Here is a 12,344-nt window from a genome sequence, read left to right on the forward strand (position 1 = left end):
CCGATTTGGGGGGGGGGGGGGGGGGGGTTGGTGGAGAGCTTCATGAACAGGCTACGTTTCCCAAAGGTTCAAGAGGAGCTGGTGGAGGGGCTGGGGGCGCAGATAGAGTTGGAGGAGCTAGTCAGGGGGATTGGTCAAATGCAGTCAGGTAAGGCGCCGGGGCCGGATGGGTTCCCGGTGGAATTTTATAAAACGTATGCGGATCTGGTGGGCCCCCTGTTGGTGCGAGCCTTCAGTGAGGCATGGGAGGGGGGGGGGCTTTGCCCCCGACGATGTCACGGGCGCTGATCTCTCTGATCCTGAAGCGGGATAAGGACCCCTTGCAGTGTGGATCATACAGGCCAATCTCGCTCCTCAATGTTGACACTAAGTTGCTGGCGAAGATCCTGGCCACCTGGATAGAGGACTGTGTGCCAGGGGTGATACACGAGGATCAGACAGGATTTGTCAAGGGACGGCCGCTCAACACGAATGTGCGGAGATTGTTAAATGTTATTATGATGCCGGCGGTGGAGGGGGAGGCGGAGATTGTGGTGGCGCTGGATGCAGAGAAGGCGTTTGATAGAGTTGAGTGTGGGTACCTGTGGGAGGTGCTGGAGCGGTTCGGATTCGGGGAGGGGTTCATCAAATGGGGAATTTGGAGGCTCCCGTTTAAGAGGGCAGTGAAGAGTTTCAGATACCTGGGGGTGCAGGTGGCCAGGAGTTGGGGGACTCTCCATAAGCTTAATCTTACCAGGCTTGTGGAGCAGATGGAAGAGGAATTTAAAAGGTGGGACATGGTGCCGCTATCGCTGGCGGGTAGAGTGTAGTCCATCAAAATAACGGTTCTCCCGAGGTTCTTGTTCCTCTTTCAGTGTTTGCCCATCTTTATCCCTAGGGCCTTTTTTAGGAGGGTGACTAGCAGCATCATGAGCTTTGTTTGGGTGCATGGGACCCCGAGGGTGAAGAGGGTCTTCTTGGAGCGGGTAGAGATGGTGGGGGGCTGGCGTTACCCAATCTCTCGGGGTATTATTGGGCGGCCAATGCGTCGATGGTGCGCAAGTGGGTAATGGAGGGGGAGGGGGCAGCATGGAAACGGATGGAGAGGGCGTCCTGTGGAGATACAAGCCTGGGGACCCTGGTAACGGCGCCGTGGCCGCTCCCTCCCACGAGGTATACCACGAGTCCGGTGGTGGCGGCTACCCTCAAGATTTGGGGGCAGTGGGGGCGACATAGGGGGGAAGTAGGGGGCTCAATGGAGGCTCTGTTAAGGGGGAACCATTGGTTCGTCCCGGGGAACATTGATGGGGGGTTCCAGGGTTGGCACAGAGCGGACATCAGACAGCTGAGGGACCTGTTCATTGATGGGAGGTTTGCGAGCCTGGGGGAGTTGGAGGAGAAACTTGGGCTCCCCCTGGGAACATGTTCAGGTATCTGCAGGTAAAGGCGTTTGCTAGGCGGCAGGTGGAGGGATTCCCTTCGCTTCCCGCGAGGGGGGTGAGTGACAGGGTGCTTTCGGGGGTCTGGGTCGGGGAGGGGAAGATATCTGATATCTACAAGGTAATGCAGGAGGTGGAGGAGGCGTCAGTAGAGGAGCTGAAAGCTAGGTGGGAGGTGGAACTGGGGGAACAGATCGAAGATGGGACATGAGCTGATGCCCTGGAGAGTGTTAACTCTTCCTCCTCATGTGCGCGGCTTAGCCTCATCCAAGTCAAGGTGCTGCACCGGGCCCACATGTCCGGGTCTCGGATGAGTAAGTTCTTTGGGGGCGAAGACAAGTGTGTCAGGTGTTTGGGGAGTCCAGCGAACCATGCCCATATATTCTGGGCATGCCCGGCACTGGAGGAGTTCTGGAAGGGGGTGGCGAGCACGGTGTCGAGGGTGGTGGGATCCAGGGTCAAGCCAGGCTGGGGACTCGCGATTTTTGGGGTTGGGGTGGAGCCGGGAGTGCAGGAGGCGAAAGAGGCCGGTGTGCTGGCCTTTGCGTCCCTAGTAGCCCGGCGGAGGATCTTGCTACAGTGGAAGGATGCGAGACCCCCAAGCGTGGAGACCTGGATCAATAACATGGCGGATTTTATTAAGCTAGAGAAGGTCAAATTCGCCCTGAGAGGATCGGTACAAGGGTTCTTTAGGCGGTGGCAACCTTTCCTCGACTTTCCGGCTCAACGATAGGGTACTGGGTCAGCAGCAGCAGCAACCCGGGGGGGGGGGGGGGGGGGGGGGGGGCGTTGACTATGTTTGCTTATTTAATTTAAATTTATTTTTAAGTTTTCTTGTTGTTTACTGGGTTTGGGGGGGTGGGGGTGGTGTGATACATGCGTTGATACGGTCTTAGGGGTGTTACAGTTATTATGGTGTTTTATTGTTGCTTTTCATTGTTATATTTTCTGTAAAAAATTCCAATAAAAATTATTTTTAAAAAAAACAGTCTCCATCACACTCTCGAGCAGTCCATTCAGATCCTAACAACTCGCAGCATGAAAATACTTTCCTCATGTCAACATCGCTTCTTTTGCCAATTACCTTAAATCTGTGCCCCCTTGTTCTCAATCATTCCATCAATCTGAACAGTTTTTCCCTACTTACTCTAGCTAGACCTCTCATGATTTTGAATACCTCTTTAAAATCTCCACTCAACCTTTTCTTTAAAGAAAACTGTCCCGGCGTCTCCAATCTTATCCACATAACTGAAGTTCCCCATCCCCGGAACCATTCTCATAAATCTTTTCTTCACTCTCTACAATATCTTCACATTCTTCCTAAAGTGTGGTACCCAGAACAGGAAACAATACTCCAGTTGAGAACCAATGTTCTCTACAAATTTGATATAACTTTCTTGCTTTTGGACTCTTGTGTCCCTATTAATAAAGCCTAGGATGCTATGGGCTTTACTTAACTGCTCTCTGAACCTGTCTTGTCACCTTCAATGACTGATGCACATTTACACCAGGTCCATCTGCTCCTGCACTCCCTTTAGAATTGTCTGAGCAATTGACCTAACTTTCCTGTCAGTCAGCCAACTTTCTACAGTATGTCTGAATTTTTAGACAAACCTGTGGGGACATCTATTTTAATGCTTTCTGACAATCCATATGCATCGTATCTGTTGGTTTTCCATTTCTATCCACTAGAACACTTCTTTAGAATTCGATTAACTTTAATAAACAGAACTTTTAAATATTATTGGTTACAGGAAAAGTGATTTGAGTGTGTAATTCTCGCACTCTGAGCTAATAATAATAATCTTTATTGTCACATGTAGGCGTACATTAACACTGCAATGAAGTTACTGCGAATAACCCCGAGTCGCCACATTCCGCCGCCTGTTCGGGTAAACGGAGGGAGAATTCAGAATGTCCAAATGACCTAACAGCCGTGCAATCAATAATAGTTATCAAACATTATATTTCTCCACGGTGAACAAGAAAGTTGTTGAGTGAATCACTTTTCCATTTCCTAACGATCACTTACAAAATCACCAATGCCACGGAGCAGTTCACCTGTCTAATCTTTTATCTGAATGGGATCAGTTAGCTCAGTTGGCTGGGAAGCTAGTCCATGATGTGGAGCGACGCCAACAGTCTGGGTTCAATTCCCATGCTGACTGAGGATGTCCATGAAGTAGTATGCCCAGCCGTCTCAATCTTGGCCCTCACCTGAGGTGTGGTGACCCTCAGTTTAAATCACCACCAGTCACATATCTCTCAAAAAGGAGAGCAGCTTATATAGTCCTTGGGGACTATGGTGACTTTCACTTATCTGAGGAATGGTTTGCAAAGGAAGCAGGAAAACGGGAAAATAACATATAATGGTTGGTGTTTTGAAGAAGTATAATACATTTAAAAAATATATTCATGGTTTACCTCCTTTTTTCTTAGAGATGCTTTTACATATGTTCAAGAAAGGAGATTTTGTATTAATCCAAATGCTGGATTTGTTCACCAGTTACAGGTAATTGGCTCATCTTTTTTATTAATTATCATAAAATACTCATTTATGTTAATGTAACATGTATTTTTAATTGCTTTTGACAAAAGTTTCATATTGGATGTGCTTTAAAGAGAATGGTGATCAATTATTTTATGCAGTTTAGGCTTTATTTCATTTTAAAGGATACCTTGCAAACCACAAAACAAACTTTGTAGGGAGAGAAAAGAGCTAACATGTCGAGTCCAGATGACCCTTTGTCAAAGCTAAAAGACAGAAAGTGGGAGATATTTATCTGTCTGTGTGGAGTCTGCACTACCTCCCCGTGTGTGCGTGGGTTTCCTCCGGGTGCTCCGGTTTCCTCCCACAGTCCAAAGATGTGTGGGTTAGGTGGATTGGCCATGCTAAATTGCCCGTAGTGTAAGGTTAATGGGGGGATTGTTGGGTTACGGGTATACGGGTTACGTGGGTTTAAGTAGGGTGATCATTGCTCGGCACAACATCGAGGGCCGAAGGGCCTGTTCTGTGCTGTACTGTTCTATGTTCTATATATTTATATTGTGGAGTGAGAATGAAAGATGAGTCATAGCCACAGAAACTCAGGGAAACGGGGTGCTAATAGCCACAGAAACCAAGGGGAAAGAGTGCTAATGATAATCCCCAGAGAGGACAAAAGGTGTGAAAGGCCAAACAGCAGAGAAACTAACATCAGAGAGTAAACTGTGACAGATGTAAATGTTGGGGAGGAGGAAAAGGGGAGAAAGGGTAAGGACAGGTGGATCAGATTTGGGGGGGGAATATATATAAAGAAAGAAATGGTAAAAAATAGTTAAAATGAAATGGGATGAAAACAAATGGGTCGAGGTGGGGTAGAACTAATCATCTGAAGTTGTTGAATTCGAGCGGGACTCTATCCCACTAAATCAAGTAACCAGAACAAAGAACAATACAGCACAGGAATAGGCCCTACGGCCCTCCAAGCCTGTAGCAGTCATGATACCACCGTTGGCCAAAACCCTCAGCGCTTCCTCGTGCCAATTGCCTCTATACCCATCCTATTCATGTGTTTGTCAAGATGCCTTTTGAATGCTGTTCGTGAATCTGCTTCCACAACCTTCCCTTGCAGCGCGTTCCAGGCACTCACCGCCATCTATGTAAAAAAAACCTGCCTCGTACATCTCCTGTAAACTTTCCCTCACGGACCTTACATCTATGCCCCCTACTTTTTTTTTTAAAAATAATTTTTATTCAAATTTTCCCAAAATATCAATAACAAAAAATACCAAGAAAAGAAAGAACAAACCCCCCCCCCCCCATGTATATAAAAAATAAATTAACGCCCGTCATTAGCAATGAACAAATATACACGTCCCTTCAGCCCAAAACAAAGAAAACATTCCCCCCTCCCCCCCCACCGGGTTGCTGCTGCTGCTGGCCTTTTACTACCGCTCTGCCAGGAAATCTAGGAATAGTTGCCACCTCTTGAAGAACCCCTGCACTGACCCCCTTAGGGAAAATTCATCTATGCCCCTTACTGACTGACCCATACACCCTGGGAAAGAGTGCCTGCTTATCCACTCCATCCATGCCTCTCATAATGTAGACCTCTATCAGGTCACCTCTCAACCTCCGTCGTTCTAATGAAAACAGTCCCGAGTCTATTTAGCCTCTCCACATAGCGGACGCCCTCCAGACCAGACATCATCCCAGTAAACCTCATCTGCTCCAACCTATCCATGCGGTCCGTGAGGAACTGCAATTGGGTGCACCTGCTGCAGACACTGGAAGCATAATGGATCTCCCACATATCATAAGTGCAGCACTTAAACCCACTGATCAACAATTCTATCACCAATTAAATTTTTTAAGAAAATGTATTAAACTCTTACCGTCACTATTACTGCAGATACCCGAGGTAGGTCTTTATATCACTTACCTTCCCAAGATACTCTCTGGATCTCTCCCTGCAGACTAACTCTAACAAAGCAAGGAGAAAGAAAACAAAGCAAAAAGAGAAAAATCACCTCCTCTCACTCTGCACCCAAAAAAGATGTAACTAAAGACTATTCCTTATTTAGCCTCTGTTCAATGCTTTGTTTGTGCTTCTGATCAGGACTTGCCCTGTGAGAAATAGTTGGCAAATGAAACACTCCATTAAGAACATAAGAAATTGGAGCAGGAATGGCCCTTTAAACCTGCTCTGACATTTAATTTTTTGTCTTAACTCCACTGTCCTGCCCACTCCCCATAATCCCTTGACTTCCTGACCAAAACTCTATCTCTATCTTTTTTTAAAAATTTTATTGAAAGATTTTGAATTTATACAACAACAACGAACCATAATAAAATACCAAAATTAGCAATAATAATAGCAATCATAAACATTCGCCCCACCTCCATGAACAACGCAGCATATTAACACCAACGCAAATTAACACAATATTAAGTTACATAATAGAAACTACAATAAGGAACCCCCCCCGGGTTGCTGCTGCCATTAACCAAGATACCTATCTTTGAGCAAGGAAGTCCAGAAAAGGCTGCCATCGTTTATAGAACCCTTGTATTGATCCTCTCAGGGCAAATTTTACCCGTTCCAATTTTATAAATCCCGCCATGTCACTGATCCAGGTCTCCACACTTGGGGGACCTCGCATCCTTCCACTGCAGCAAGATCCTTCGTCGGGCTACTAGGGACGCAAAGGCCAGGACACCGGCCTCTTTCGCCTCCTGCACTCCCGGCTCTACCGCAACTCCAAAAATCGCGAGTCCCCACCCTGGTTTGACCCTGGATCCAACCACCCTCGACACCGTCCCCGCCACCCCCTTCCAGAATTCTTCCAGCGCTGGGCATGCCCAGAACATATGGGCGTGGTTCACTGGACTCCCCGAACATCTGGTGCACCTGTCCTCATCCCCAAAGAACCTACTCATCCTAGTCCCGGACATGTGGGCCCGGTGCAGCACCTTAAATTGGATGAGACTAAGCCTCGCACATGAGGAGGAAGAGTTGACTCTCTCCAAGGCCTCCGCCCAAGTCCCGTCCTCTATCTGCTCCCCGAGTTCCTCCTCCCATTTAGCCTTCAGCTCCTCCACTGACGACTCCTCCACCTCCTGCATTACCTTATAGATGTCAGACACCTTCCCCTCTCCGACCCACACCCCCGAAAGCACTCTGTCCATCGTCCCCCGCGAGGGCAGCAAAGGGAATCCCTCTACCTGTCGCCTAGCAAACGCCTTTACCTGTAAGTATCTGAACATGTTCCCTTGGGGAAGCCCAAATTTATCTTCCAGTTCCCCCAGGCCCGCAAACCTCCTGCCAATAAACAGGTCCCTCAATTTACTGATGCCCACCCTTTGCCACCCCCTAAATCCCTGTTCCCTGGGATGAACCGATGATTGCCACCCAATGGAGCCTCCATCGAGCCCCCTGTTTCCCCCCTATGCCGTCTCCACTGTCCCCAGATTCTTAGGGTCGCCGCCACCACCGGGCTCGTGGTAAACCTCTTGGGGGAGATCGGCAACGGCGCCGTTACCATGGCATCCAGGCTCGTACCTCTACATGACGCCATCTCCATTCTTTTCCACGCCGCCCCTCCCCCCTCCACCACCCATTTATGTACCATTGACACATTGGCCGCCCAATAGTACCCCAAAAGGTTGGGCAGCGCCATCCCGCCTCTATCCCTCCCTCGCCCCAGGAACACCCTCTTCACTCTCGGAGTCCCATGTGGCCACACAAAGCTCAAGATACTGCTAGTCACTCTCTTAAAGAAGGCCCTGGGGGATAAAGATGGGCAGGCACTGAAAGAGGAACAAGAACCTCGGAAGCGCCGTCATTTTGACGGACTGCACCCTCCCCGCCAACGACAATGGCAGCATGTCCCACCTCTTGAACTCCTCCTCCATCTGATCTACAAGTCTGGTGAAATTATGTTTGTGAAGAGTCCCCCAGTCCCTGGCCACCTGCACCCCCAGGTACCTAAAGCTCTCCCCTGCCCGCCTAAGCAGGAGCCTACCAATTCCTTCCTCCTGGTCTCCAGGGTGCACCACAAACACCTCACTCTTGCCAAACTTTAGTTTATAATCTGAAAAGGTCCCAAACTCAGCTAGCAGCTCCATCACCCCGGCATCCCTCCCACCGGGTCCGCCACATACAGTAACAGGTCATCGGCATACAACGACACCCTATGTTCCTCCCCACCTCGCACCAAACCCCTCCACCTCTCTGAGTCCCTCAACGCCATCGCCAGCGGCTCGATTGCAAACAACAAGGGGGACAGGGGGCAAGCCTGCCTGGTCCCTCGGTAAAGCCGGAAGTACTCCGACCTCCTCCCATTCGTGGCCACGCACGCCATCGGGGCCTCATATAGCAGCATCACCCATCTAATAAACCCTTCACCAAATCCAAACCTCCCCAACACCTCCCATAAGTACCCCCACTCCACTCTATCGAAGGCCTTCTCCGCATCCAGCGCCACCACTATCTCTGCCTCCCCCTCAATCGCTGGCATCATGATGACATTCAACAATCTCCGCACATTCGTGTTCAGCTGCCTTCCCTTCACAAAACCTGTCTGGTCCTCGTGTACAACCCCTGGCACACAGTCCTCTATCCTGGTGGCCAGGATTTTTGCCAGCACCGTGGTATCTACGTTGAGGAGAGATATGGGCCTGTATGAACCACACTGCTGGGGGTCCTTGTCCCTCTTTAAAATTAACGAGATCAGCGCCCGCGACATCGTCGGGGGCAGAGTCCCCCCTTCCCACGCTTCATTCAGTGTCCGCACCAGCAAGGGGCCCACGAGGTCCACAAACTTTTTATAAAATTCCACCGGGAACCCATCCGGCCCCGGTGCCTTCCCTGACTGCATCTGCCCGATCCCCTTAACTAGCTCCTCCAGCTCAATCGGCGCACCCAACCCCTCCACCTGCTCCTCCTGCACCTTCGGGAAAGAAAGCCCGTCGAGGAACCTCTCCATTCCCCTCCTCTCCCCCGTTGGCTCCGACCGGTACAGTTCCCCGTAAAAGTCCTTGAAGACCTCAATCACCTCTACCCCCTTCCGCACCACATTCCCACTCTTGTCTCTCACTCCAGCAATTTCCTTAGCCGCATCTCGCTTGCGGAGCTGATGAGCCAGCATCCTACTCGCCTTTTCACCATGTTCGTACACTGCCCCTTGTGCCTTCCTCCACTGTGCCTCCGCCTTTCTAGTGGTCAGCAAATCAAATTTAGCCTGCAGGCTGCGCCTCTCCCCCAACAGTCCCTCCTCTGGTGCCTCTGCGTACGTCCTGTCTACCTCCAGCATCTCTCCCACCAGTCTATTCCTCTCGCTCCTCTCTCTGTGTGCCCGGATGGATATCAGCTCCCCACGAATCACTTCCTTCAGGGCTTCCCAGACCACCCCACCTGAACCTCCCCCGTATCATTCACCTCGAGGTACCCCTCAATACTTGCCCGGACCCTCCTACACACCACCTCCTCCGCCAACAACCCCACATCCAACCGCCACAACGTGTGCTGGTCCCGCACCTCCCCCATCTATCTAATGCGGAGCGTGGTCGGAGATTGCAATGGCCGAATACTCGGCCTCCTCCACTCGCCGAATCAGTCCCCTACTCACCACGAAGAAGTCTATCCGAGAGTAGACCCTATGTACGTGGGAGAAGAAAGAGTACTCCCGTGCCCTCGGCCTCACAAACCTCCATGGATCCACCCCACCCATCTGGTCCATAAACCCTCTCAGTACCTTGGCCGCCGCCGGCCTCCTACCCGTCCTAGAGCTGGACCGATCCAGTGAAGGATCCAACACCGTATTGAAGTCCGTCCCGTCCAACCCAGAGTGGAAAACCTGCCCCACCCATCCCTTCCTCAGACGGACCTGGTCCGCCACCTTCAGGTGGGTCTCCTGAAGCATTGCCACATCTGCCTTTAGCCCCTTCAGATGAGCAAGTACCCTCGACCGCTTCACCGGCCCATTCAATCCTCTCGCATTCCAGGTGACCAACCGAATCAGAGGGCGTTCCGCCCCCCTCCACCGTCGACTAGCCATAGCCCGTCGACTACTCTATCTCTATCTCAAATATGTTCAGTGATGAAGCATCCTGACCCTTCTGTGCTAGAAAATTCCAACAATTCACAACCCTTTGAGTGATGAAAATTTTCCTCATCCTCAGTCCTAAATAAGCAACCCCTACCTTGAGACTGTGCCCTCTGTGTTCTGGATTCCCCAGCAAGGATAAATAGTCTCTCACTGTCAACTCTGTTAAGCCCCTTCAGAATCTTGTGTTTCACTGAGATCACCCCTCATTCTTCTAAACTTCAGAGAGCCTAGGCCCAATTTACTCAGCATCTCATCATTGGACAACCCCCACACCCCAGAAGCCAACCTATCCTTCACCTTGGATAGGTGCAAAAAGTAACAGGGTTGTTGTGGTAGGGGATCCTTTGATATGGAGACCAAAAGCACAGTTCTCCCCCCGGAAAAGGCGGGGGGGTGGGGGGGGCTGGCTATGTGCCAAAGTCTTGTAGACATACATCAGGATTTCCATATTCTTGTGCTCCAATTCCCTTGCAAAGTCAATTTGTCTTCCTAATTGCTTGCTTCATTTGCATGCTAACTTTGTGTTCCTTGTATGAGTACACCAAAGTATCTCAGCATCAGCATTTACAAATTTCATGCCTTTTGAAAATATTCTTCTTTACTATAGTTATGGCCAAAGTGAATAACCTCTCTGTTCCCCACATTATAATCCAGTACTCTATCTGCCACCTTTCCCCCTCCACCTCACTGTGGAGGTGAGAGTGACTGCCGTTGACATCAAGGCAGCATTTGACTGAGAATGGCATCAAGGAGCCCTAGCTAAACTGTAGTCAATGGGAATCTGGGTAAACTCTCTGCTGGTTGGAGCCATACTTGGCACAAAGGAAGATGGTTGGGGTGGTTGGAGGTCACTCATCTCATCTCCAGGACATCACTGCAGGAGTTCCTCAGGGTAGTGTCCTGGGCCCAGCTGCTTCATCAATCACCTTTCTTCCATCAAAAGGTCAGAAGTGGGGATGTTTGCGGATGACTGCACAATGTTCAGCACCATTCATGACTCCTCAAATATTGAAGCAATCCATGAACAAATGCAGCAAGACCTGGACAATATCCAGATTTGGGCTGACAAATGGCAAGTTACATTCACGCCACAAAAGTGCCAGGCAATGACTATCTCCTAGAAGAGAGGATCTAACCACCACCCTATGACATTCAATGGCATTACCATTGCTGAATCCCCCACAATCAACATTCTGGGGGATCACCATTGATCAGAAACTCAACTGGACTAGCCACATCAATACTGTGGCTACCAGGGCAGGTCAAAGACTAGGAATCCTACGGCGAGTAACTCACCTCCTGACCTCCCAAAGCTCTTGTCCATTATATGCAAGGCACAAGTCAGGAGTATCATGGATTACTCTCCACTTGCCTGGATGAGTACAGCTCCAACAACACTCAAGAAGCTTGACACCATCCAGGACAAAGGGCAGCACGGTAGCACAAGTGGTTAGCACTGTGGGTTCACAGCGCCAGGGTCCCAAGTTCGATTCCCCGCTCGGTCACTGTCTGTGTGGAGTCTGCATGTTTTCCCAGTGTCTGCGTAGGTTTTCTCCGGGTGCTCCGGTTTCCTCCCACAGTCCAAAAAGTGCAGGTTAGGTGGATTGGTCATGCTAAATTGCCCTTGGTGTCCAAAAAGGTTAGGAGGGGTTATTGGGTTACAGGGATAGGGTGGAAGTGAGGGCTTATAGTGGGTCGGTGCAGACTCGATGGGCCGAATGGCCTCCTTCTGGACTGTATGTTCTAAAGCAGCCCGCTTTATTGCTCCCCTTTCCACAAACACTCAAAACCCTCCACCACCAATGAACAGTGGCAGCCTGTGTTCATCTACAAGATGCACTGCAGTAACTCACCAAGGTTCCTTAGACAACACTGTCCAACCCCATGACCACTACCATCTAGACGGGCAAGGGCAGCAGATACCTGGGAACCACACCACCTGGAGGTTCACCTCCAAGTCACTCGCCACTCTTGGAAATATATCGGCGCTCCTTCACTGTCGCTGGGGCAAAATTCTGGAACTCCTTGCCTAACAGCACAGTGGGTGTACCTACACCTCAAGGACTGCAACGGTTCAAGAAGGCAACTCACCACCACCTTCTGAAGGGCAACTAGGAATGGGCAATAAATGCTGGCCTAACCAGCGACGCCCACATACTGTAAAACTGAATTTAAAAAAAATAAGTGAGCCCTCAGCACTGATCCTTGTGGCAGGCACTCTTGTAGTCACAGCCTGGCAACTTGAAAATGCCTTATTTACATCTACTCTTTGCTTGTTTGTTAACCAGTCCTCTATCCATACTAATATCTTGCCCCCTAAACATCTAAAGATTT

General features: G+C 49.9%; 1 protein-coding gene across 4 annotated transcripts in view; it reads left to right on the plus strand.

The window, feature by feature from the left end:
• styx (serine/threonine/tyrosine interacting protein) overlaps window positions 1–12,344 on the plus strand; it is a 51,780-nt gene that overhangs the window by 27,123 nt on the left and 12,313 nt on the right. For all 4 annotated transcript variants that reach the window (XM_038778972.1, XM_038778944.1, XM_038778955.1 and 1 more), the window contains exon 9: window positions 3,858–3,930. In XM_038778972.1, coding sequence (XP_038634900.1) covers window positions 3,858–3,930 — 73 coding nt within the window. The remainder of the gene's footprint in view (window positions 1–3,857; window positions 3,931–12,344) is intronic.

The sequence above is a fragment of the Scyliorhinus canicula genome, chromosome 2 (genome assembly GCF_902713615.1).
Source record: "Scyliorhinus canicula chromosome 2, sScyCan1.1, whole genome shotgun sequence".
In the NCBI taxonomy this organism is placed as follows: domain Eukaryota; kingdom Metazoa; phylum Chordata; class Chondrichthyes; order Carcharhiniformes; family Scyliorhinidae; genus Scyliorhinus; species Scyliorhinus canicula.